This window comes from Mirounga angustirostris, unplaced genomic scaffold (assembly GCF_029215605.1).
Source record: "Mirounga angustirostris isolate CCGP_5_RB_7025 unplaced genomic scaffold, mMirAng1.0.hap1 SCAF_12, whole genome shotgun sequence".
Lineage (NCBI taxonomy): Eukaryota > Metazoa > Chordata > Mammalia > Carnivora > Phocidae > Mirounga > Mirounga angustirostris.
In genome coordinates this window covers 7452439-7479652 of record NW_026991720.1, presented here as the reverse complement: position 1 = coordinate 7479652, position 27214 = coordinate 7452439, and the positions used below count along the sequence as shown (strand labels likewise).

The 27214-nt window shown below is 42.5% G+C and overlaps 1 protein-coding gene across 4 annotated transcripts in view; it reads left to right on the top strand.

Moving 5' to 3' along the window:
* Positions 1-27214, top strand: part of CUL1 (cullin 1) — a 101939-nt gene that overhangs the window by 20586 nt on the left and 54139 nt on the right. For all 4 annotated transcript variants that reach the window (XM_064575799.1, XM_064575798.1, XM_064575797.1 and 1 more), the window contains exon 2: positions 15989-16289. In XM_064575799.1, coding sequence (XP_064431869.1) covers positions 16150-16289 — 140 coding nt within the window. In that variant the 5' untranslated portion in view covers positions 15989-16149. The remainder of the gene's footprint in view (positions 1-15988; positions 16290-27214) is intronic.

Below are 27214 nucleotides of genomic sequence, written 5' to 3'. Positions count from 1 at the left end.
ATCAGTACTTCGGTCTTTATTGCCAAATCGTGTTCGTTCTTTTGTATGACTGTATGACATTGTGCTTATCCATTCACCTGTTCCTGGACATTTGGGTTGTTCCACTTTTGGGCTATTATAAAAATGTGCTATGAATATTTGTACGCAGGTCTTTGGGTAGACATAAGTTTTCTTGTGTTTTGGGTGGATACCTAGCACTGGAATTGATGGGTCATGTGGTAAGTTTATGTTAACTAAACCGGTCTTGTAATGCCCCAAATGTTTAATTACTAGCTTTGAGTAAAGACATAAACAAGGCAATTCAAGCACTTAAGATACATTCAGGTCTTTAGGAGTCTTGGTTTGAGAACTAGCAGAACCCACTTCCCATGTGGCCATGTGTTTCTGTTGCTTCTCTTTCTTTATAGCTATGGATTTAAAGGTTTTGAATGACTTTAAATAAGTAGATAATTCAGGCAATGTCTCTGAAAGCCATCTATTAGGATACTAATTGAAATTTTTTATGCTTCTTATCAACTGTAATTGTTTGAACTTAATTGCAATTGTTCCCTTAGTTCTATATAAAAATGGAATAATACAGTAAGTGTAAAGTTTGCAAGCCTTGAAATTCAGTAATGAAATCGTGTAGACTTATCTAAGGTGATAAGTGTCCTTCCTGATAGATGTACAAGTAGAACCCTGATTCTGGAATGTGCAGATTGTTGGCCTACATTTATAAGGTATTAGCCCCTGTTCTAGCATCTTTAAGATTACTCTTTTATTTGGGGGGTGGGGTGCGCTGAGGGAGAGGGAGAAAGAGAATCTTAAGCAGGCTCCATGCCCAGCCATGCATGGCACAGATGCAGGGCTCGATCTCATGATCCTGAGATCAGGACCTGAGCCAAAATCAAGAGTTGGAGGCTTAACCAACTGAGACACCCAGGTGCCCCAAGATTCCTTCTTGATTAAAAAAGTTAAACATTTAAATAGTTAACATTCAAGCACTAATTAATGAATATTCAAATAAAATAGTTTTAAATAGATTCGGGGGTGTAAGTATAAATGTCCATTTCATGAATTTGCTAGCTCTTCCTCAGTCTTTTTGTTTGCAGTCAACTGGACTTGTCAATACACATTCATATCATGAAGTTGTCACTTGTCGTTTTGCATGGTTCCTTTGCAAGCCAGGTTGTAATTTCTTGGTGGCATGCTTCTTAAGGAAGCGGAGTAAGAAATTTCTACCTCTCTAAAGAAGCATTGTGGGATGGGGTGATGGAAAGAACATGGCTTTAGACTCTAAACACTTGGGTCTGAGTCCTTGCTACTTACTTGCCGTGACTTTGGGCAGATTACTTAATATCTTTGAGCTTGACTTTCCTCACTTGTAAGAGATGGTACCATGCCCGGAATATAGTTACTGTAAGGATTAAACGAGAGAACTAAGGCTGCTGTTGGCACAGTCTAGCATCCTAGCTTGCAGTAAATATCAGGTCCTCTCCTTACACAGTTAATAAACTGACCTGCAGCGGTTGCCCTTGGTGCACGCTGGGGGTGGTCATGGATGTGGTGGAGTGTAGACAAAGGTCACAGGAGTTAATTCACTTAACAGAATGAATGGCTCTCTGTGTTTTAGAAAGTAACTCGGGCAGCAGTGTGGAGGGTGCATTGGAGGGGGCAGGACCGGTGACAGCGAGGCCGGTGAACAGGGTTGTGTTAGTGACCCAGGTGAGATGACGGAGCTTGGACTGGAGTTGTGGCGTGTACAGAGAGCCTTGCGGATTCAGGAACTACGAGGGGAGCGTTGATGGAAGTGATGCACAACGGGTGAGGACATGGGGAGTCGGAGCCAACTTGTCTTTTCTAAGCTGGGAAATACAGAAGGGGGGGTGGTTGGTTTGAACGTCGAGAGGGCAGTCGGGGGCTCAGCACGGCCCTCATGTCACGTGTCCGCAGAAGGCCCGGGGAGGACGGGGAAGGTGGGGCGCCGGCTGTTAGGGGGCAGGCGGTGCTTGCATTGCCACCTGAGGCTCCTGTTAACCGAGGTGGGAAGAAAGGCCGAGAGGGAGGCGTTCAGTTTTGGACACTACGATCGGGGGGCGGGGGGGAGGAATGGAGGACGGGGAGCTGGGTTGAGCAGAGGCTTGGAGCTGCAGGTGTGCAGAGGGTTGTGTGGCCATCTGTTATCAGGGCAAAGTAGGAGCGCCACACCACCCTGCGCGGGGGCCAGTCCTCCTCCTGAAATCATCAGAGTGACACTGTAGCCATGTATCATCACCGTCCCCAACAGAACTGCCTGCAGAGTTCACAGCCGGAAGCTGTAGCCGTCTTGCCGTGCACTTCAACCCAGGTTGCCTGGGTCCGCCTCTTGCCCAGGTACCGCGTACATTTGAAACTTCAGTGGCATTTAAGAATTTCTAATAAGACTTCAGAATTTCTCAGCCTGGCAACTTTGCGATCTCAGTTCTGAATGGCATTGAGTACCCTTTCACCTGCCGAATCGTTTTCTTATGTCTTGTGTATCAACTAGATGTTGCTAGAACATCACAGTATGTTCCAGGCATGTGAGGTATGACATACTACTGCAGGGAATGCCGGTGAACCCACTTGCCACCTCCCTGAATGGACTGTCGCCAGTGCGACACCTCCCGCCCCCTGGGAGCTCCCTGTGTGCCCTTCCCTGCAACCATCTTGAATTGCCCTCCCCTCCCATCCTCTTGCCTTTCTTTCTAGTTTTACTTCGTATGTTGTGTAGCTTTGCTCCGATTTTTGTTAGCTTTTTATTCTAGAAAATAGGAACTACAATGTACATATCTGTTACTCAGCTTTTTTCCTGCATTATTTTAGAGCAAATCCCAGGCATCACATCATTTCATGCAGGAGAGAATGGATCTCTACCAAGGATGGTACTTTGTTGTTGTTTTTAAACAACACATATCTCATTCTCGCTCTCTCAAAATAAATAAATAAATCTTTAAAAAAAACAAACAAACACATAAGCACAGTAAGACCATGGTGGCCCTTGCCGTCGCCAGATGCAGGTCTTCTCATTCTTGGTGGGGCTTGCCAGCCGTCTCTCCTCTCATAGAAGTACTCTTTAAAAAAATCAATATTCTGTATAAAACATTATCATACCAGGTGTATTCTCCGTCACCTTTTTCACTCAGTCTTTCTAAGATTCATCCATGTTGAAGCGTGTGGCTAAAGTTGACTGAATTTGTTTGTGGCCTATTGTGTGACTCTCCTACAGTTTATCTGTGAATTCTCCTGTTAGCGGACGTGTGGGCTGTTTCCAGGTTTGGGTTTTTTGTTGCTCATATAAAGAGTGCAGTGAGTGCCTGTGTTTGCACGTTTGTTGGTGTCCATACACAGAAGTTTCCCTAGGTGTAAATCGTTTGTTCTGCAGGACAGTTCATGTCTTAGGTGCCGTGCTGCAAATCAAAGCCAGGGTTTTAGGCATTCTTTTAACCAAGTGTTAGAAAATAAGTCATCACTTTATTGAGTAATACCCAGGATCATTTAAATTTTAATCAGATTTAAAGTGTCACCAAACTAGAAAAGCAAAATTTAGCCTTGTTGTTTTTATTTCTTCCGTTTCTTTTAGGAAACCCTTTTTGTTCTGTGCAGCCTCCTCTTCTGGTTTAGGAACAATCTGCTCGTTTTCAGTCAGGATTATCTCAAGAGTGGCAGGGAATGCCCCTGAGGGGGTTAATCCGACCAGGAGCTCAGATTTCCTTCAGCTGGATGTGCTCAGTGACCAGAGAACCTAAACCCTTAAGTTCAGCAACTCTGTTTTTAAGCATGTGCAGAAAAAACTTCACTCTCTTTGGGTCACCAGCTCTGCATCCAGCCCCCCAGTTTGGCCTGGCACACCTACCCAGCTCCGCCATTCTCAGGACAAAATGGCAATATCGCTTCTGAAGAGTAACATCCTTCAGATATTGGTGGCTTTTCAGATGTGCATACCGCTGATGCCTGGGCAGTTTCTTAAAGTGAACACGAGATTTTAATCACTTGATTTGCATGATTTTGTGGGGTTTTCTGGGTGAGGAGGATAGTGGATCATTTTCATAGATCACCTCATAACACTTACGGGAAGAGCTTGTTTTGTTTTTTTAACAGTGAATGTTAATTGTGTTTTCACAAACTCTTTATTTTTAGAAGAAACTAACATTTTAAGTCAGTGCTTTTTTATCTTTTTATATTTTCAAAAGCCAGTCAGCCTAACTGAAGCACTATAGTCTTTTTTTGAAAAACCTTGTTTCTGGTACAACTCTGATTTGAATCTATCTCTCTTTTTTTTTAGATTTTTTTTTTTTTTTTTTAATTCATGAGAGACAGAGTGAGAGAGAAAGGCAGAGGGAGAAGCAGGCTCCCAAGGAGCAGGGAGCCCGATGCGGGACTCGATCCCAGGACCCCGAGATCATGACCCGAGCCGAAGGCAGACGCTTAACCATCTGAGCCACCCAGGCGCCCTTGAATCTATCTTTAACACTCCTCAGCTTTCGCTTCTGCAGCAGCATCTGCTCAGTGTGTTTAGTCTTACAGAAAGAGAGGCCAATATCAGGACTTTATTAATAGGTAGAAGTGGTATCTGGACTTTTGGAGTAGTTGAGGTGAAATTGAGGATGGGTTGTGATTCTCTTGTTACTTTAAAATATGTGGGTTTGTCCCCTTGAGTAGAGATGTAGTTATGTTCCTTCAAGGTCTTAAGAATTTATATTCCTGTCTGTTCTACGCTGAGGAATTGGGAGGGGAATAAAACATTAGGAGAATACAGGAAGCTTAATTGGTTAGATGTGTGGTTAAGAAATGCTTGGCCCTGTAGGCCAGTTCGAGGGCCATGGCCGAGTCTTACAAAGGGGAAGCCATCCTCCTTCCTGCACTTAGAGGCTTCAGTCCCCTTTGTGTCTCCCAGTGGTCACGGTTGCAAGCCCTATTTGACAAATTTTAGGTTGCTGGCCATCTTTCTGCCTCCTGAACTAGCACTCCCGGAGCTGCATTGCACATCGTCTCTGCCCAAACCTTACCCCCTCCCCTCACTTCCTCCCCGGCCTCACTTCATGGAGCTCCCTGGAGTCCTACCCTGTGAATAGGAAACTCCTCTGTAGCCTCTGTCCACTTTCCTTAAACTTCCTTGCTCATCCTCAATCGTTAAGCCTCCTCAAAGCCAACCTGTGGCTGTTTATGTTCTCCCACATTCCATAAGCCTCCAGGGTGAAGGTGGATCAGTGCCGCACAATCAGAGACTGACTTTCTGGAGGTGCTGCGGGTTCCCCTCCCTGTGGTGGTCACCTGCTCACCATCGACTTCAGAAGTTCGTTGGACAGTCTGGCATCCAGCCCAGTCCTCCTCTCCTTTCTCAGCACCCACCATCTCAGGTGGTTCACCACCTGTGTGCACATTGCTCCCTGTGCCTTGGCCGTCACTTCCTTGAGCTCCATTCTGTTCTAGTCCTTCTCAGGCCTGGCCCCTCAGCCTGGGCCTTACCACCCAGACTGCATTATTTCCCAGGTCATTGATCTGACCTCCCGCTGCCAACCACAGCCTTCTGTCCTCCTGACCCTCGCTCTCTTTCTCAGACGTCACATCCCCCTTCCAGCTTTTCTTACTTCTTCATGGCCAAAATAGTCTGCAACTCTGGCCCTCCCAACCCATTCCAGTTTGATTTCTATCCTTAAAACCACAGTGAGGTGTCACCAGTGACTACAAACTAAAGCCAGAAGCTGCATTTCCTCATGATGATGAAAATAATAGCTATCATTTATTCTCTGTGTTGTCTCACTCTTCCTGACCCCCAGGAGATATATTAAGTGATTTACCCAAGATCATACAAGAAGTAAAGGGCAGAGCCTTTTATATGACTCTGATGAGCCCCGCCGACCATGGCCCTTTCTTCCTGTGGCCTCCAGGATAGGGGTCCTCTCATTGTTTGGGCTGTAACTTTACAGATACAGACTCTGGTTCCCCATCATCTAGTCAGTTTCTAAATGTCCTCCGGACTCAGTTTGGGCCCATCTGCTTCTGTCATTTCTCTGGCTGACTCTGGTTCCCAGACTCCAGTAGTGCCTGTCAGAGATGATCTCTCCACAGCCCGGCCTCCTAGGATGATTCACAAGCACTGAGTAGCCTGCCTCCCACCAGTCTGTTCTTGCTGTTCCTCCTCTACTGTGTTCTAACCTGGTAGATGGTTCCATAGTCCATTTATCATATAGATACATACAGGCATTTATCGTGCACAGTCAAGTCAGCAGGAGAGAAATCCTTAGAAGACTGCTTGTTCTAGTATCACTTATAACTATTGAAAAATAAACACCTACAAGCTCTTTAACAGGGGACTAGTTTGATGAACAATAGACTTTTAGCTCCAGAAACAAGGAGGTGTATTTCATTAAGTGAAGTGAGGTATATTTCATTATTAAAGAAGAAGTTGCAAAACTGTGTGGTTGATCCCAAGAAGGTTAGAAATAAGTAGGGATCAGTGCAGAGTTACTTTAAAAAAAAAAAAAAATTAAGCTCTGTTGTTCCTTGAAACATTAGTTTTTTTGAAAAACCTGTCCTGAGTTATGTCCAAGAAAAAATACTCTATGGCCAAGTCAGCTTGAGTGGATGGAGACTCATAAGATATGTCCACTTAATAAGGCCTCCAAAGTCTTGTAGCAAACAAAACTATTTAACTTCACGAAAGTTAGCGTTTCCCATAACCTTTGATATTCTTTCTGTTGAGTTGATGTTCCAGTGAGTGTTCGGTGGAAGACTGTTATAAGTGTTCATTTTAAAAAAAGCCCTTTTATTACTAATGAGACTCTGAATTACTAATATCAAAGAGGATATATTTTTCAGGATTCTTGGAGGTGGTTTATTTAGTTTGCACATCTAATCAGTGAAGGAATCTTGTGCACCATTAATCTTGAGAAAAGGGCTGTTTGGTTAGTTCACAGTTTGAATTGTTAGAAAGCTTGTTTAATGTGGATTCTGTTGCCTTTCATACCCCTTTGGAACAACATAGTCTTTGAGAGAAGTCCTTAAACGTACAGCCTCCCTTTTCCTTTATTACGTGTTTGTTTTGACTCTGTGTTCCATCCCACTATCTTATTTTCCTAGGCAGAGATGAAAGTGAAGTGGAGTAATGCGTGTGCTTGTGTTGTGATTTGTTGGGGCTTCACTGGATCCAGTGGGCACTGCTTCTGGTCCCTGCTTGTGATGGGTTGTGTTTTGTGCCTTGGTTTCCTGTACAAATCTGCAGATTCTGTGTCTGAAAACTTCAGTGGTACTCCTGGATGTTCATGACCGCAGATGGTAAACCCAGTAACGTCAAGGGTCTACTCTACCAAAGGACTTTTTTTTTTTTAAGGTTTTATTTGTTTGCGAGAGAGAGAATGAGAGACAGCATGAGAGGGAGGAGGGTCAGAGGGAGAAGCAGACCCCCTGCTGAGCAGGGAGCCTGATGTGGGACTTGATCCCAGGACTCCAGGATCATGACCTGAGCCAAAGGCAGTGGCTTAACCATCTGAGCCACCCAGGCGCCCCTACCAGAGGACTTTTGAAAACGACCTAACTTCCTAAGTATAGATTTTTAGTTTTGTCTTTGTTTTTTATAGCGATTGCCTTTTTGGACCTCCAAAGCTATGTAATATGATTTATTGGGAAAGTATTTTTACCCCTTACCTAAAAACCATTTGAAACTGACTTCTTATTAAGTCTGCTTAAGGCTATTGACAGTTTTGATGGACTGGTCCAGAGATGGAGGCCAGAGAGTTTGTATAGTGGTGTATTTCTGAAATTTCAACATTGACAGATAAGCCCATCTTTTATGGGCACCTATGTCATATGTTATTACTCCAAGCGATCTTACAGTTTATTCATCAAACACTTGAGTGGTGCATGAGCAGATTAACCCCCTTGCCCCGCCTGGGGGCCCCTTCAGGAAGGGCGTTGGCTGCCAGCGTGGGCAGTCTGGTCAGCAGGTGCCCCAACTTTCAGCTCTTTCAGGGCCTGCCTCAGCTGCGGAGAGCGGCCCGGCCTGGCCCACTTTCGGCGACTGCGCCCTGGTGTATGACATTCTGACGGTGGGTGCTTCCCACAGAGCTCCCTGTGGGCCGGGTGCCAGCTTCGTAGGGGCTTGGTCACAGCTCATTCTCTGCCTGATCCTGCTTCCCTCATCGCATGGATGCTCCGTGCCTAAGAAGCATCTCCCGCCCAAACTCTGTCCCCACATCTGCTCCGGAAAGGCCACCCAGATACCAGCAGGTCAGCTCCTGCTGTCAGCATGTGGTCTGACCTTTAAAACTTGTTTCGATATGCTTGCTTGTAATGTTTCCTTTTAAACTTAGTTTTAGACTTCTTTGCCGTAATATTAATAATAAATGTTTAAGTATATCGGTGTGAGGCTCCCTAGGGGATACTGAAAATACAAGGTAAAGATATCCTCTTTAAACTTCTGGGTTAAACACAGGGCGCCTGGGTGGCTCCGTCGGTTAAGCATCAGATCCTTTATTTTGGCCCAGGTCCTGATCTCAGGGTCGTGGGATGGAGCCCCTTGCCTGGGCTCCATGCTGGATGTGGAGCCTGCTTAAGATTCTCTCTCTCCCTCTCCCTCAGCTCCTCCCCTGCCCCACCCCTCCCCTGCATGCATGTGTGAGTTGTCTCCCTCCCTCCCCCTCCCCCCTCTCTCAAAAATAAATAAGTAAACAAACTTCTGAGTTTAATAGATGAGGACATGTGAGTTTTTGAGAACCTCAGATCAACTGTGTATGAATTTGGGGGTACCCAGTGGGGACAATTAGAAAACTGGAACTGGTAGTTTGAAATAGAATATTTTGCTTATTTTCCAGCATATTCTGCATATAAACTGAGATGTACTGTTGCACAGAGTTACATGTGTACAACTAGACATAAAGCACGTGTAATACAGTAAACTGGACATTTTAACGTGAAAAGGTTGTATTTGATCTTGTAGAGAGTATCAGCAAGTCTTGGTGTAGAGTAAGATTCGTTACTAGAATCAGAAGTGCAGTAGAGGAAGGAAGAGCTTGTAAAGCACTATTTGGACGCTGCTGCTGAGCTAGGAGAGTGGAGGCGTTCTAGAGAAAACTCATACTGACCGTTTATTTGGTGTGTTTTAATTTTGCCAGAGGATAAGTGGTGTCTTGACTTTACCCTTTCTGCTGTTCAGTGGTTTTCTTAGTTTAAAAAATGTCAGGCATTTTTTTAAAAGTTGGCTTTCTCAAATTTTAAAATATTTGAATGGATTTAATATTGATACAGCTAGGACTGATTTGTTAGTTCTTTCAAACCGTTGGCTGTTTTAATTAGAGCTGTTTGGGTTCCTAAGATTAATACGTAGAAAATTGGTGAATCTGGGTTTTTCTTTTGGCTCTTTTAGTGGTTTCCCTGGCGGGGAGTGGGGGTTGTTTTGTTTTGGTTTTTGTTTTTTTGCTTTTTGGGGGGTTTTTTGTTTTTTTTTTTAAACCTTTTTTAAAAAGTTTTTTATTTTAGGGCGCCTGGGTGGCTCACTTGGTTAAGCGACTGCCTTCGGCTCAGGTCATGATCCTGGAGTCCTGGGATCGAGTCCCGCATCGGGCTCCCTGCTCGGCGGGGAGTCTGCTTCTCCCTCTGACCCTCCCCCCTCTCATGCTGTCTCTCATTCTCTCTCTCGCAAATAAATAAAATCTTAAAAAAAAAAAAAAAAGTTTTTTATTTTAATTTCAGATATAGTGTTTTGTTAGCTTCAGGTATACAGTATAGTGATTCAACAATTCTATACTTTACTCAGTGCTCATCATAATAAGTGTGCTCTGTAATCCCCGTCACCAGTCTCACCCATCTCCCTACCCACCTCCCATCTGGTGACCATCAGTTTCTTCTCTGTAGTTAAGTGTGTTTCTTGGTTTCTCTCTCTCTCTCTTTTTTTCTTTGCTTGTTTTGTTTCTTAAATTCCACTTATGAATGATACTGTATGGTGTTTGTCTTTCTCTGACTGGCTTATTTTGCTTAGCATCATACTCTCTAGCTCCATCCATGTTGTTGCAAATGGTAAGATTTTTTTTTTCTTTTTTGTGGCTAATATTCTACTCAGTAGTAACATTCTACTCTATGTGCCACATCTACTTTATTCATCAGTTAATGGGCACTTGGGCTGCTTCTGTAATTTGGCTATTGTAAATAATGCTGCAGTAGACATAAGAGTGCGTGAATCCCTTTGAATTAGCGTTTTTGTATTTTTTGGGTAAATACTCAGTAGCTCGATTACTGGATTATAGGGTAGTTCATTTTGTAACTTTTTGAGGAACTTCCATACTGTTACCAGTTTGCATTCCCAACAACGGTGCAAGAGGGTTCCTTTTTCACCCCATCCTTGCCAACACCTATTGTTTCTTGTGTTTTTGATTTTAGCCATTCTGATTGGTAGGAGATGAAATCTCATTGTAGTTTTGATTTGTATTTCCCTGATGATGAATGATGTTGAGCATCTTTTCATGTGTCTGTTTGCCATCTGGATGTCTCCTTTGGAGAAATGTTTCTTCATGTCTTCTGCCCATTTTTTAGTTGGAATATTTGGGGTTTTTTGGTGTTGAGTTGTATCAGTTCTTCATATATTTTGGATACTAACCCATTATTGGATGTGTCATTTGCAGAAAATCTTCCATTCAGTAGATTGTCCTTCAGTTTTGTTGATTGTTTTCTTTGCATGTAGAAGCAGCTTTTTATTTTTATGTTCCAATATTTTTGGTGGGTTTTTTTTTGTTTTGTTTTTGTTTGGTTTGGGTTTTTTGCTTTTATTTCCCTTGCCTCAGGAGGCTTATTGAGAAAAATGTTGCTACGGCTGATGTCAGAGAAATGACTGCCTGTGTTCTCTTCAAGGATTTTTATGCTTTCAGGTCTCACATTTAGGCCTTTAATCCATTTTGAGTTTATTTTTGTGTATGGTGTAAGAAAGTAGTCCAGTTTCCTTCTTTTGCACGTAGCTGTCCTGTTTCCCAACACCATTTGTTGAAGAAACTGTCTTTTTCCCATTGTATATTCTTGCCTCCTTTGTTGAAGATTAATCAGCCATATAATTGTGGGTTTATTTCTGGGTTTTCCATTTTAGGCCGCTGATCTGTCTGTTTCTGTGCCAGTACCATACTGTTTTGATCACTTTGTATAACTTTGTCATATAACTTGAAGTCTGGAATTGTGATACCTCCAGTTTTGTTTTTCTTTTTCAAGACTATTTTGGCTACTTGGGGGTCTGTTGTGTTTCCATACAAATTTTAGGATTGATTGTTCTAGTTCTGTGAAAAATGCATTGGTATTTTGATAGGGATTGCATTAAATCTGTAGATTGCTTAGGTGGTTACAGGTATTTATTTTAACAATATTTGTTCTTCCAATCCATGAGCGTGAGATGTCTTTCCGTTTGTGTTGTCTTCATTTTCTTTCATCAGTGTTTTATGGTGTTCAGCGTACAGGTCTTTCACCTCTTTGGCTGTTTATTCCTAGGTATTTTTATTATTTTTGGTGCAGTTGTAAATGGGCTTCTTTTCTTAATTTCTCTTTCTGCTGCTTCATTATTAGTATATAGACATACAACAGATTTCTGTATATTGATTTGCTAAATTTACCGCATTCATTTATCAGTTCTAGTAGTTTTCTCATGGAGTTTTTAGGGTTTTCTACCTATAGTTATCATGCCATCTGCAAATACCGAGTGTTTTACTTCTACCTTGCCAACTTGGATGCTTTTTATTTCTTTTTCTTGTCTGATAGTTGTGACTAGGACTTCCAGTACTATGTTGAATAAAAGTGGTGAGAGTGGACATTCTTGTCTTGTTCCTGACTGTAGGGGAAAGACTCTCAGTATTTCCCCTTTGAAGATGATGTTAGCTGTGGGTTTTTCATAGACGGTCATTATTACATTGAGATCTACTTTGTTAAGGATTTTTATCATGAATGGATGTTGTACTTTGTGAAATGCTTTTTCTGCATCTACTGAAATGATAATACGGTTTTTATCTTCTTTCTCATTGATGTGATGTATCACGTTGGTTGATTTGCAAATACTGAAATTAGTTTCCCTATTTATTGACACCTTACAAATGAAAGAACCTAGAATTCAGACTAGAGTACTGGGGAATCCTGGCTTTTGAGAATCCAGGGGTCTGCTTGTGGTCCTGCCACTTTAGCATTATAACCTTGGTCAGGTTTGATTGCTTCTCTGACTCAGGTTTTTTTTTTTTTATCTGTAAAAGGAAGGGCCAGAAGTATGTTTAAGGTTAACCTCTAATCCTGTTGTAATTGGCTCTTATGAGCAAATATTTCTGGTACAGAAATGTGTGGTACATAAATTTTCCAGTGTACAAGTCTGTCACCTACCAGAAGTTAATGGGTTAGCTTTTCAGGAAGGGGCTTTATTCCACAGTAGTGCTGTGCCTGCTCTGATTTACTATAAATAGTACATAAGACTCCCTGTGGTAGTGCCTGGCACATGATAGTTTCCTACTATATATTTGTTAAATAAAATATTAATGATCACTGAATTTCTAGAACTCTTCTAAGTCTGTTTAAACACCATGTTAAAATATGTATACATTTGCAATGACCAGAATAATAACACAACATTACTAAATGAGACAGCAAGAAATAAATTTTAGCCTAAAATCTAGTGTTTGAAGGAAAAAGTGTAGAAGAAACAAGATAGAATTTAATGGAGATTCTAAAGGGGGGCTTGGGGGCAAGTTCAGATGCTTTCTAATAGTGGTATTTCCTTATTTTTAAATCCTTTAAAAACATCCAGCTTTTTAATTCCTTGGTTTATTATTTCATTTATTCATACAAAACACTGACCTATGCACCAGGCTCTGAACTAGGTACTCAGGATACTATGGTGAGCCAAAAAGAGATGGTCTCTGTGCCATGGATCATTCTCACTAGAGAAGGGAGGAACCCCGACAGGGAATTAACCAGGAATAAGCATAAGAAGGGAAAGTCCCATGAAGGGGGCGAACCTTGTCTGGGACTTGTAGTGAGTCTGACTGGGCGGAGAGTGAGCACAGGGGCTCTCTGGCACGAGCAGCAGCAGATGCAGTGATCCTCAGGAGTGGGGAGCGGACTGGCACAGCCAGGAAAGGAGGGGAAAGCCTGCACGGCTGTGCCCAAGGGGACGAAGGGGAGTTTTGTAAGAGAAGAGACAGAAAGGTCCCGTCGTAGAGAGCGAATGGCTTGCACGGCGTGGCTGCCAGGGCTCCAGGAAGGGCAGGGCTCTGGGCAGGGCAGGGTCTGGGCAGGGCTGGCTCCTGGGCCAGGCTGTGGTCCTTTGTCAGGTGCGCGAGGGAGGGGCTGTGGCTTTTGTGCTTGACTGTGTTGGTGTTGGGGGGTGGTGTGGAAATGATTAATCTCCTATAAAACAACTCAGTAAATTGTTTCAAGTTTTCCCAAAGAGAAGAGAAGATCTGGGAGTGCCTTGTTCAGGATTTCCCTGCCTCCGACACCAGTTTGACTCCCTGTTGCTCTTGGGGTGACGCCTAATCAGATTTCTAGTTTTCGACTCAGCTGCTGTGTGAAGCCTCGAGGGGGTGAGTCAAGGGGAGGGGCGCTCTGGGAGTCCAGTGTAGACGGCTCAGACGGCAGCCCGGTGTACGACGACGACGAACGACGACAATGACAGTGATGATGATGTCGTCATCCTCATCGTCCACTGGGATGGGAAACGGAGGCAGTGAGTGAGTGGATGTGACATGACCCCAGAGGGTAAAATCAGTAGCCCTAGACTGTGAAAGAGTAGGAAGGAGACATTAGAATTATTCCCCAATTTCTGACACGTGGATACATGGAGCTGCCACTTACGGAGATGGGCAGCCGCGGTGAACAGTGGAGGTAGGACAGTCCCTGAGTTCAGCCGTAGACCTGTGGGGTGTGCGACATCCGGGAGGGGACTGAACTAGACACTCGGATGTAGAGCTGAGCCTGGACTTGAGAGAAGCCGGCTGGGCTGGAGATACACTTCGTGAATTGCTGGCATGTGGAGGTTTGAAGAAGGAAGGTTGATGGTGGCTCCATAGGAATCCATTTACTTGAAGTTACTTTTAGGGTGCCCAGTGGAAATGATAGGGTGAGGAAAAGGTGAAAATGGGAGGAATGGAACATTTTTCTCAGTTGCTGCTAGAAATTAGAAGAGGAGAAAAAGGAGTAAAAGAGTATCTAGAGAAGGCTTATCTAAGATAGAATTAACTGTGTGAGTCTGGGGAATTTAAGTGATAATTTCCCCTTAGGGGAAAATTAAGCGTGAGGAAGGAGTGCAGGCTTAACTAGGTAATGATACCAGGCAGTACCACGAGTCCCAGCCGTACTATCGAGTCAGGTGTTGGCCTGATCCCCCCCCAAGGTAGACGGAAGGAAAGGCAGATTGCACTTATATTTAGGGAACATTTGCAAAGCGGTTGCTGAGTTGTTGGTTTCCTTTAAAACTTGAGGGAATTCTTGTGTTAGCGATCTTTGTATTCTGCATTTGAACATACTTCTTTGAATGGATGATGTAAAATACTTTCAGGATCAAGAACGGGATTGTGGTTTCATAAAATATTAGGTCCCAAAGCTTAGATTATAAGTATTAGAGATGATTTAGTTTTCAGTAGTTCGGACTTGATCCACAAGCATGAACTGCATTCTCCTTAAATGTGCCTTAGCCTAGGGAGAGCTCTATGATGCCATCGAAGATGCAGGATGCCCCCAGTTCCTTGCGGAGCTCAAACCTGAATTGGCAGGCTTTGACAACCCATCCTTATTGCTCCAGACACCGTTCACCTCCCAACATTTATTTTATGGAGCCATTAAAATAATTCATTGTTTCTTAATTTTACAGGAGTACTCCTTTAACAAGCTCCACATTTTCATGTGATAGACACAGACGATCCGTAAGGTGTGACTGTAGTATTGCATAGGGAGGGATACTGAGTTAACGTGATGCTGAATAGTGAGGTGCTTTATCTGTGGATCCCGAGATCCTAAAGCATTATAAGTTCTATTTTGTAGTAGCCTTATACACTCGGGAATAATAGCCAGTATTATTTGTTGAGCATTTACTCTGTGTTAAATATTGTATATACGTTGTCTTACTTAAGTTTCACAGTAATTGTCTGAAGAAAATGATTGACCCCCCCCCTTTTGTAGATTCAGAAATTGAGGCTTAGAGAAGTGTGAAGTACCTTAGCCAAGTCCTCATACCCAGTAGGTGTGGAGCTGAGCTTCAAACCCCAGTCTCTGAATTTAAGGAACATCTTAAATTTTGATGATTCTTGGGGCGCCTGGGTGGCTCGGTCGGTTGGGTGTCTGCCTTCGGCTCAGGTCATGATCCCAGGGTCCTGGGATCGAGCCCCACATCGGGCTCCCTGCTCAGCGGGGAATCTTGCTTCTCCCTCTGCCTGCCGCTCTGCCTACTTGTGCTCTCTCTCTCTCTCTGTCAAATAAATAAATAAAGTCTTTAAAAAAAAAATTTTTTTTTTTGATGATTCTTGCCAGATTCCCTTCTGAAAGGTGAGTGACCATTTCCCTGCTCCTCAGCCTCACCAACATCTGCATTTTTGCAAAGTGCTAAGTGAAAAATTCTTAAAATTCACAGATAACCAGTGAGGCTGGTTTTTCCTACTTTTTAGGTATTTGATTTTCTCTGTCTGGGAGTTTCCTTTGGGTTTATCTTTGTAATTGTTATGTGGGTCAAGTCGTATAGTTTAAGTTTTACCTCAGAAGGCAAAGAAAGGCTACAGTGTTAGTTGTGCTTACACAGTTTCGCCCAGCTTCTCTTGTGAGCACTTTTCTTGAGTTCATAGGATTCCGAACTAAATCTCTTAAGTAAGCATATTTCTGTACGTAGATCATATGAGTTTGTCTCCACAGAGAAAGAGAAATATTCTCCAGATTAGCGTGGTACCCTCTAATGCCTACAGACAATGTTTCTATCTGTGTGGCAGGCACCCTATTACCCACCCCAGGATGTCAAGAAAAAATTCATTAACTTGCTTTATTTTTTCTTCAGGTTTGCCTGCAATGAGATTTCATTCTCTACATTTAAAGGACATCCTTTCTGAGCTGCTGTGAATAAATTTGGAATGATACTGTATATTTTCATCTAATGGAGAATTAGCTGTACCTTGCATAAGGATTGCTACACTGGACGACTTCAGAATATTACTCACAATGTCATCAAACAGGAGTCAGAATCCCCATGGACTGAAGCAGATTGGCCTTGACCAGATATGGGACGACCTCAGAGCTGGAATCCAGCAAGTATATACCAGACAAAGTATGGCAAAATCCAGATACATGGAACTCTACACGTATCCTACTGCTTGAGCTGAAATTAATTTGCTTAGAATTTTGATTATTCACTAGTACGATCTGTGAATTGTTAGAAGTTTTACATCGTGTTTTCTCTTTCCAGCTCACCCTGTGATATAATCAGAGTTCTTTTTGTAGCTTTAAAAATGAACTCACTCTTTAAGTTTTTTGACCAGAGGTGAAATTGGCTAGTTGGTTAGTCTAAAACAGTGCTGTTCAGTGTAGTAGTTACTCGCTCCATGTGGCTGTTTACATTTGCAGTCACTTAAAATGAACCGTTCCTAAGTCATGGTTTCTGTATTTCAGGTGCTTGGTAGGTGGCAGACAACTTCTGTCATTGCAGAAAGTTCTGCAAGGGTCAAGTGTAGTTACAATACAGTAACTTTTTTTTTTTTTTTTTTGGTAGTAAAATAGAGTGCATTCTTTGCAGGTGGGTATGTAACAGTCAAGTGGGTAAATAATAGTAGGTGTTCTTTCTTTTGAACTTGAAGTAGGTAATGTAATTTCTTATTCCATTTATCGCCACCATTATATTTCGGGAATGCAGGATGATGTGCGGGTCCTTGTGGCATAACTGAGAGCAGCCCATGTGATCGAGTCTGCCCGCTGGGCCATGTGGTTGAAGTTTCTGTTTTTGCCAGACCCCAGATCTACCTGCCCCTCGTTTCTAGGTCAGGATCCTTTTTTATTTGGGTCAACATACACCTCACGTCATGATTTTTGCCTTGGAATCAAAAGAAACCTGTGCGTTGACGTCTTTCTTTTTTTTCCTTACGCCTAAAAGTTCTCATCAACGTTGGAAGTTTCTGGTTTTTTAAACCCTGTAGTACTGTGGGCTGAAATAGTTTATTCTGGGGTTTTTGTTTTTTTTTTTTTGAAGTCTTCTTTTTCCCCAACCAGTACACTAGGAATCACATTCCTGTTTCCTAGTCTTGGCTATCTACCTCGCAGGAGGTTACAACATAAGCATACTCAGGATTCATATTGAATCTCCATCCTGATGTTCTGTGACACAGGTCACGGTCCCTGGAGTTGCGGGCCCTTTTTCACCCGGAGTACATCTGAGCCGGGGGCCGCCTGCCGCAGACGCTCTGCAGGGGTAACGTGCCAGGACAGGCTGGTCCTGCTGCTCCGTCCCTGCCAGCTGCGCGGTCAGGTCTCAGCTCAGCTGCTGCCGTCGCTCCCCTCAGCTGACACGCTTAGCCCCCCGCCAGCTCTCCCACGGGAGCTGTGGGCCTGAGGGCAATAGTCCAGCTGGGGGCCTTTCTACCCCCTTCACCGGCCTGCTGCAGGCTTCTCTTTTATAGAAACTCAGAATCTCACAGAAAAGCAGATCAAGCCAAAAAAAAAATTCTTTTCACAATACATTCATGATGATCCATGTCTACTTTGAAATAACCATCTAACCCAGCGAATGTATGTGGACATTTTCGTGTTTGTTTTAAGATGTTATTGATTTATTTAGCTGAGAGACAGAGAGAGCACCAGCGGGGGTGGGGGAGGGGCAGAGGCAGAGGGAGAAGCAGGCTCCCCGCTGAGCAGGGAGCCCCATGTGGGACTGGATCCCAGGACCCTGAGATCATGACCTGAACCACCCAGGTGCCCCTGGACATTTTCATCTTGTACTTTTTTTTTTTTTTTTAAGTAATCTTTGATACCTAATGAACATGGTTTATATCAAATAAACTTAAGCATAAAGGTATTTTCTCATTTTTCCAAATGTAAACTACTATTCTCATATATATTTTTCCGTGCTTTGAAAGTAAGGCTCTAAAGGACATAACTGATTCACAGAAGAAATGCAAATGACAAAATATCCCGCCTCATAATTATGGAAGAAATGAAGAATTAGAGGTGCCTGGGTGGCTCGGTCAGCTAAGCGTCTGCCTTAGGTTCAGGTCATGATCCCAGGGTCCTGGGACCAAGCCCCGTGTTGGGCTCCCTGCTCAGCAGGGAGCTTGCTTCTCCTCCTGCCCCTCCCCCTGCTCATGCTTTCTCTCCCTCTCTCTCTCTCTCTCAAATAAATAAAATCTTAAATAAATTTTTTATACCAAAACTGGAAAGTTTTAAAAAGAAATGATTATAGCCAGTGTTGGCAAAGAGTGGGGGGAGATGAGTTCCTATAGTTAGATGGAAATGTTGTTTGCTGTGAGCTTTCTTGAGAGAAATTTAGAAATACAAAGACCCAAATGTACTTTGGCCCAATGTTTCATTTTGTTTTAATTTTTAATTCTGTTCTAAGGAAATAGTGATATTCAAATTGTATGTGCAAGGCTGTTAGAAATATTTTAATAATAGGAAACAGTGGAAACCAACCTTAGTATTCATCACTAAGGATGACGTGGTATTTAAAGGTTATAAATAGCCAATAAAAATACACTGAAGAGTATTCATTGACATGTAATAATGTCTATAACAAGGGAGAAGCAGGATACAAAGTGGTACATGTCCCATGAACCCTCAGCACACCCTCTCTGCTTCTGAAAAACAACATAGCACCGTATTGAAAGTAGCTCTCCATAGGTATTGGACTTATAGGTGATATGTTTTTTTAAAAATTTATTTATTGAGGGGCGCCTGGGTGGCTCAGTCGCTTAAGCAGCTGCCTTCGGCTCAGGTCATGATCCTGGGGTCCTGGGATTGAGCCCCACGTCTGGCTCCCTGCTCGGCAGAGAGCCTGCTTCTCCCTCTCCCTCTCCCTCTGCCTACCACTCTGCCTACTTGTGCTATCTCTCTGTCAAATAAAATCTTTAAAAAAAAAAAAATTTATTGAGAGAGCTCACACATGCTTGCACACGGGGCGGGGAGGAAGAGGGAGAGAATCTCAAGCAGACTTCATGTTGAGCGAGGAGCTGGACACAGGGCTCGATCCCATGACCCTTAGATCATGACCTGAGCCAAAACCAAGAGTTGGATGCTTAACTGACTGAGCCATCCAGGTGTCCCGATATTTTTTTTTTATAGATAAGTTTTAAAATGCTCTTCTGTGCTTTTTAGATTTTCGGTATAGAAAATACGTATTAGGGTGCCTGGGTGGCTCAGTTGGTTAAGCGACTGCCTTCGGCTCAGGTCATGATCCCGGAGTTCTGGGATCGAGTCCCACGTCGGGCTCCCTGCTCAGCAGGGAGTCTGCTTCTCCCTCTGACCCTACCCCTTCTTGGGCTCTCTCTCTCTCTCTCAAATAAATAAGTAAAATCTTTAAAAAAAAAAAAAAAAGAAAAAGAAAATACATATTAAAATATGGGGCACCTGGGTGGCTCAGTTGTTAAGCATCTGCCTTCGGCTCAGGTAATGATCCCGGGGTCCTGCAATCGAGCCCCGAATTGGGCTCCCTGCTAGGCTGGGAGCCTGCTTCTCCCTCTCGCACTCCCCGTGCTTGTGTTCACTCTCTAGTGGTTTCTCTCTGTCAAATAAATAAGTAAAATCTTTAAAGAAAAATAAAATACAGTTTATTATTTGTTTCCATTATGCAAATATAGGTCCTAGTTACACTTACTTGTAAAATGCTGCCTCTCACTACTGACCTTATAAAAATAGTTTTTAGGATTGACAAATTGTATTTATGTTTGAGAGAGAACCCACAGAAATTATATTGCATATAGTTGCCCCTAGAAGCAATTTTTTTGTTTATTAGTATAAACATGATACGTTCAGGTTTTTTCCTTCTAAATTTTGAAGATTTATTTATTATTTTGAGAGACAGATAGCTCGTGCACGAGCAGGGGGAGGGGCAGAGAGAATCTTGAAGCAGACTCCCCGCTGAGCGTGGAGCCTGACGCCAAGCTTGCTCTCAGGACAGCCAAAATCAAGAGTCAGACACTAAACCGACCGAGCCACTCAGGCGCCTCTCCTTCTAAATTTGATTCATAGTACACCTCGAGCATTTTCAAGCATAATTATGTTAATCGCAGTCAGTTGCAGGCAGACATTGCTTTTGAAATATACTGTGGATGTGGATTTGCTTTATATGGGATATCCCTTTTCAGAATCATACCTAACAACAGCCTAGTGAGAACGCGATTCTCTTATAGTTTTACAGACCAACTCTACCAAATGGTAGGTGGTCTCGGGGCTCTTGCGTATTTATACAGGTGATACGTGTGTTGACATGTGAAGATAGAAAGTATTTTTAATGCAACTTTTAGTGTAGTCTTTCCAAATGATTTTAATACAAGTTAATTGTTTAAAATTCCTTTGTAAGTTCCAGTTGGGTGAGAAGTGGTGGAAAAGAGTTCTGTTTAGTTTTGCTTCTTTAGTTGAATTGACTTCTCTTTTAGAAAATGAAAATGGTTTGAGTTTGGTGGTAACTAAAAGTCGTGGAGTGATTCCCCAGATGTGTTTGCTTTAAGTGGAAGGCATGGTGCTGGGTGGGGGGGAATCATTGGAGTCGCCCACCTTTCCCCGAAGCGCCAGCAGTCCTCCCCTTGTCTTACAGCTGGATGTGTGCGGACCACTCCTGCAGGGGGAGACGAGCCATCCCTAGAGTCCCTGCAGCAGGGAAGGGCTGGAAACATCTGCAGGAAAGTGCGCACGTGGGGAGCTTTGCCTCAGACCCCTTTGCATCCGATGTGACCCCTTTCAGTGACTCTTCCCTACCAGTTCTGCAAAAGTATGCCTTGGCAGATGATTGAACAGATCTGGGGCGACGGAAGAGTTGTACGGCCTATTTGGGAGACAGAACCAGGCTTGGCTCTTTAACACAAACTGCCACACCACCTACCACTTACCGGCCTGCCGGCGCTGAGAGGCCTGGACAGACGACCGAGTGAGAGGCCCCGTGTCTGCTCGGGTCCTCAGTTATTTTCTGCCCAAAGGCTGTGTTGCCAAAGAAACTCCAGAGAGCTTTTTGAAAAGACGCTCAAAAGTTATAAAAGCCAAATATGTGTGTTTGTTAGACTCTGGCTGCCTTAGTATAAAACAACTTACCAACTGACTCCTAAATGGAGCTTCTATTTTGTTACCTTTTAGATTTTTAGTTTATTTTTACCTCTTGATGGTTTCCTCTTAATTCCTATATTTAGTTTATCCTCATAGTCTATTTTAGTTGTTTTTGGTTTAAAAATAATTTTAGATGTGACCCATTTTCTTCTAAATACTGGTCATCTTTTGTTTTTATACTCTTCATCTAAAGTAAGTGATGATTAATACGAAGTTATGCATGTGTTAGAACAGCAAGTGTTAAGTGTGGTCTCTGGAAGCGAAGCGACAGAAGGAGCCCCACTTCATGAAGCAAGAAAGCATCTGGAAGCCTGAGGGCTGTGGTTTCCCCACAGCAGAAAAAAACACACCCAGTCATTGAGGAGTGAGTGCATCCATTTTAGAGTCCCTTCTTTCGATATGGATTATTCTCCCTTTCAGATGCTGCACTCGAAATACTCCAGCAGTGTCTTTCCTCACGTCTGATTCCAGGGTGACTCAAGGAAGGACTAGCTCCCCTGGATAGAAGACTTCTCTCCAGCAGCTTCTGATACACACGAAGAATCTGCTTTTTCCTTTTCTGATAACATTTCCCCACATATTACAGTTGATTCAAAGCTACGATAAAAAAAAAAAAATGCAAACTGAAGATTGTGTGTTGTCAGAGCTACATAAAGTCTGTCTAGGGGCTGGGCTATGGTTCTTGTCTTTCTGCTGACTCAGCCTTGATTCAAAGCACCATCCATGCCATTTTTTTGGTAAGAGGTGGTTTGCTGCTCCCTCAAAAGTATACACCTAGGGGCACCTGGATGGTGTAGTTGGTTAAACATCCAACTCTTGGCTTCTGCTCAGGTCATGATCTCAGGGTCATGAGATGGAGCCCCGCATCAGACTCTGTGCTCAGCTGGGAGTTTGCTTGAGGATTCTCTCTCCATCCTCTGCACCCCCCTTTCCTTCCCTCTCTTAAAAAAAAAAAAAAAAAAAAAAAAGATACACCTATTATTATCTTCCGTATCAGCTTTGTGTCTGTTTCCTCTTCATGCATACAGCAAGTAGGGGTTCCCTAGGCCAGTAGTTTCCATGAAGAGTAGCCGGGCTTTAGGCTGAAGTCTTCCACAATTGGACACAACCACTCTTTCTGTGGATTACAACTACCTGTAGGAAAAACTATGTGAACCCAATCATAGATCTATTTGGGAGGTTTTTAAAATGGGATTTTTGTTTTTCAGATGAATAATCCTTTTGTAAAATTTAGAAGTCCAAAATGCATGGTGAAAAGTCCACCTCCTTTCCTTCCATCTTCCATTTGAGTCTGGGCACACCAGGGGTCCCTGTAGCTGCTTTCTTGGGCACATCTCTCTGTTACCTGTGCACGTGCATGGACACCCCCTCACACACACAAAACGGATGTTTATATTAACTTAAAAATCACCTTTAACACAAATCCTCAGTTGTAAGTAAACGTGTATCTGTGTTTTTTGTGCAAATGGTTCGGTGGTAATTGATCCTTACAGAGAACTTGCTCTAAGCCATCCCCGTGAGGGGACAGGGATGGTCTGAGTGCACCCCATTTGAGCTTACAGCTAACCACTTGTAGATGTTCCTGTGTCATCTGGAGACAAGCATCTTCATTAGAGACAACGGAAAAATTTATTTTCCTTTTCCTCTGTTACTCTGATAATATTTGTACTTTAGTCAGAATTAGGAATCAGCCGAACAGTTGGTTGAGTTACCCGAATACTGTTAGAAATGTTGAAGATAATACTCTGAAATCAAAATTACTTTTGGCAGATAGTCCTCCAAATGTGTATTATATTTTTTTCTGTAATTCATATGTAGGTCACTTTGTTTAGGTAAATTGTAGGATTCTGGCTCAGATGTTATGATTTTGTACCCTGTTTTATTTTCCTGTTCTATAGATATGTATTCTGGCTTTTTTTTTTTTTTTTCTGTTATGTTTCAGGTATTATAGGTTATTTCAAATGCCTAATGAAATGGAAGATGATGGTGCACATGGGGTGTGTGTGATGGAATATTTATGATGGGATATTCTGATGGTCTCGTTTTGTTAATTACAAAATCTATAATGAGTAGTGCAGACAGGTAATGTTGCATAGAAGATAGGAGGGAGAAAGATTTTGACCCTGGCAAAGTTGGAGAGTTTCATGAACCAGTACAATTTAAGTGGACTTCAAAGGATGACTATAGATACGGAGAAAAGAAGGGATAAAAGTCTTGCCGAGTTTGGTTGGAGGGAGAAAGATGAATGAGAAAGCAGGAAATAGCACTTGGACATGGCATTGGCTAGCTTGAATTGTAATATAAAAATAACTAGAGTTTAACTGGCTTGGATAAATGGATGATGCCACATTTTAGTGAACCTTGAAAACCAGATGAGTTTGTACATGTTTTACTGTTTTGATTTTGGAAGTGTAGGTTCTATAGAGTTTAGATATATGACTTGAGAATTAATGACTTGATATCAACAAATTTTAGGAGACTTAATGTGGAAACCATATGGGACTAAAACAAGAAGAAGTCAAAGACAGCAAGAGACCAGCTTGTTCTTAATAGCAATAATCCATGCGGGATAGTGCCTAAGTTCTGAACTAGGGCAGTGGCAATAGAAATAGGAAACAAAAGGAGCCAATTTCTGGGCTTCTGGTTACAGATGAAAATTACGTTTTGACTTTCCCATTTGTTACATCACTAAAATGATAGTAAAAGAACTTTAAGATCAACAAAGACGAAGGATGGAAGAGAATAAACACCGTAGGTGAGAATTCAACAAATTTCTTTTGAGGAAAAAAAAAAAAAAAGAGTATACTTAACTCTGATGAGCCCTGGGTGTTGTAATATAAGTGAATCACTAAATTCTACACTTGAAACTATTACACTGTATGTTAACTAATTGGAATTTAAATAAAAACTTGAAAAAGGAAAAAAAAGTTTTGGAAGTTGAAAGGCAGAGGAGGCAGCGTACTGATTACCAGGACATGGGAATCTTGGTTCAGAGGTGCTCAGAGGCAGACGTGGCAGGAAAGCCACTGTTCCCGCAGGGCTGGAGAGGTTCAGGATCTGAAGCCTCCGGTGTGGCAGGAGGTAGTGTGAGACGGGCCAGTGCTGGGGAGATGAGGAATAGATCCCAAATCTGTAAAATTAAAAGCCCATCATCTGCCTCTACTCCCAAGTACAGAACAGTTGGCAGCCAAGAGCGAATGTCCCTGGCATACAACTTGTTGCTTATATTTAGAATACATCGAATGGGACCGTGTCAGAAGACAGGAGGCTTAGAGGTCGGCGTAAGTAGGAACTATCAACACTGGCTACAATAGAAAGCATCTAGATTGATGAGTCCCCAGTTACCTATCAAAATCCTGGTGGCGATGCTGGAGACCAAACAGTTCTCTGGAAGAATGAATGGCCCTGAAAAGCCAATCCATTTATCAGCCTGAGAGGAGGCAGCTCACCCACTGGGGCCCACCAGTCTCACACAGGCCAGTGGTATTTCCAGTGGGTATTTCAGTACCTTACCGTGATGAGTACTAAGGAGTATTACTCGTGTGAAATAACAGGATCAACAAACAGAACAAAAGCGAACAAGAGAAGCTGATGATACATGGAACAGAAGAAAAACGTTTAGAAGTTAACGTCAGATAGAAGAAGCTTCTTATTACAGTAGTAAATTAGGAACAGGATGCCATAAAGAAAGACCTCATGGTTCAAATGATAACTCAGGTTTTAAAAAGAAAAGTAATAAGCTAGAAGAATAGCAGAAAGTGAAATAAAAGGGCACGAAGCTTTGGAGACTGAGAACTACCCAAGAGGCCTAATGTCTGACTGTTAGAAATTCCTGGAGAAAAACAGAAGAGGTGATATATATATTTTTTAATTTGTAATATCTTTCTATAAAGAGAATATAAAATCATTTCTCAGAACTGAAGATGCGAAAATTCTATTGCCCAAGATAATGAAAAGATCAATACCAGGAACAAATTTAGGAAATCTCTGTGTACAGAGAATTAAGAGATAACCACTAACCTGTGGATGGAATTTAAGGGAGCAGGATAAAGTTCCAGAATTAGTATTGTCCAGTTGGTCTAGAGAGCAGCCAGTCTGTATTGGAGCTGAAAGACCAGGGAACCATCGTGAATGTTGCCAGGATTAAAACCATGGGTACCATGAGTGAAGAAACACACTTTAAATTACCAAGAGCAGCATATGGGATACACCAAAAGCCCTCAGCTGTCCTTCACAGAGGCACAGTTATGGAAGAGCCACATAATCTAGCATCTTCTTCCTTTGTACGGTATCATAGAGTTGTAGGGGTTCTTTCTGTATTTAGGGCACCAGTATTTTGTCACAGGTTTTGCTAATGTTTCTCCCAGTCCAAGGCTTACTGTTCCTTTTCTTAATGGTGTCTTTGGATGAACAGGTGTTTTTTATTTTGAGGAAACCGAATTTAATTTTTTTTTTTTTTGACAGTTACTGCTTTCTGGGACCTATAAGAAGCCTTTCCCTAGGTCACAAAGATGATGTGTTTTCTTCATAAAGTTTCATGGTTTGGGCTTTTACATTTAGACCTAGAATCCGTCCTGAATTAACTTTTGTATATGGTGTGAGATAGGCTTGAGGTTAATTTTTCCACCATATGGACATCCATTTTTAAATCAGCCTCATTTGTTAAAAAGACTTATCCCCAATAGATTGCTTTGGAGCCTTTGTTAAAATTAAGTGAAAGTATAAGTATGGTTCTATTTCTAGATTTTTGTTTCGTTGATCTATATATCCATCTTAAAGGAATGCTATCTTACTACTTGGTTTGTGTTTTGTGAAATATTTTTGCATCTGTGTTCATGTGGGATATTGACTGCTATTTTCATTTTTTCTTGATTACCGTCATGTGATGAAAATTCTTGGGAAGTCACGTAGTATGTCTTCCAACTTTGTCTCCGCTCCACCAATTATTGGAGGTCCTTTGCATTTCTCTATACATTTTATATTCAGTTTGTTGACTTCTACTCTAAAAACTGCCAGGATTAAGATTAGGATTGCATTGGAGCACCTGGGTGGCTCAGTCGTTAAGCGTCTGCCTTCAGCTCAGGTCATGATCCCAGTGTCCTGGGATCGAATCCCACATCGGGCTCTCTGCTCAGCAGGAAGCCTGCTTCTCCCTCTCCCACTCCCCCTGCTTGTGTTCCTGCTCTGTCTCTCTCTCTGTCAAATAAATAAATAGAATCTTTAAAAAAAAAATTAGGATTGCATTGAATTTTTTAATAATGATTTTATTGAGATAATAATTCACATGCCTAACAATTCATCCATTTAAGTGGTATTTCAGTGGTTTTTAATATATTCAGATGTGCTCAACTGTCACTACAGAAAATTTTAGAACCATTTTCATTACCTCACAAACCCTATACCCTTTAGTTACCATCCCTTATTCTCTCCACCCTTAGTAATCTTTCTGTCTGTAAATCTGTCTTTTTTTTTTTTAGATTTTTTTTTTTTTTTTTTTTTTTTATTTGACAGAGACACAGAGAGGGAACACAAGCAGGGGGAGTGGGAGAGAGAGAAGCAGGCTCCTGGCAGAGCAGGGAGCCCGACGCGGGGCTCGATCCCAGGACCCCGGGACCACGACCCGAGCCAAAGGCGGACGCTTAACGACTGAGCCACCAGGTGCCCCTGTAAATCTGTCTTAATAGATTTGTCTATTCTGAACATTTTGGGTAAATGTAATCCTACAATATGTGGCTTTATGGGCAGAATTGTGTATCCCCCAAATTTATATGTTTAAGCCCTAACCTCAAAGTTTCGGCCTTTGGGGGAATAATTAAGGTTAAATGAGATCCTAAGGTGCGCCCTAAGCCTGTAAGTATAAGGTTGGTGTCCTCAAGAGGAAGAGACCCCAGAGAGTGCTATCTCCAAGCAGGAACAGAGGAAAGGCATGTGAGGAGACAGGGAGAGGCAGCCATCTGCAGGCTAGGAAGAGCGACCTCACCAGGAA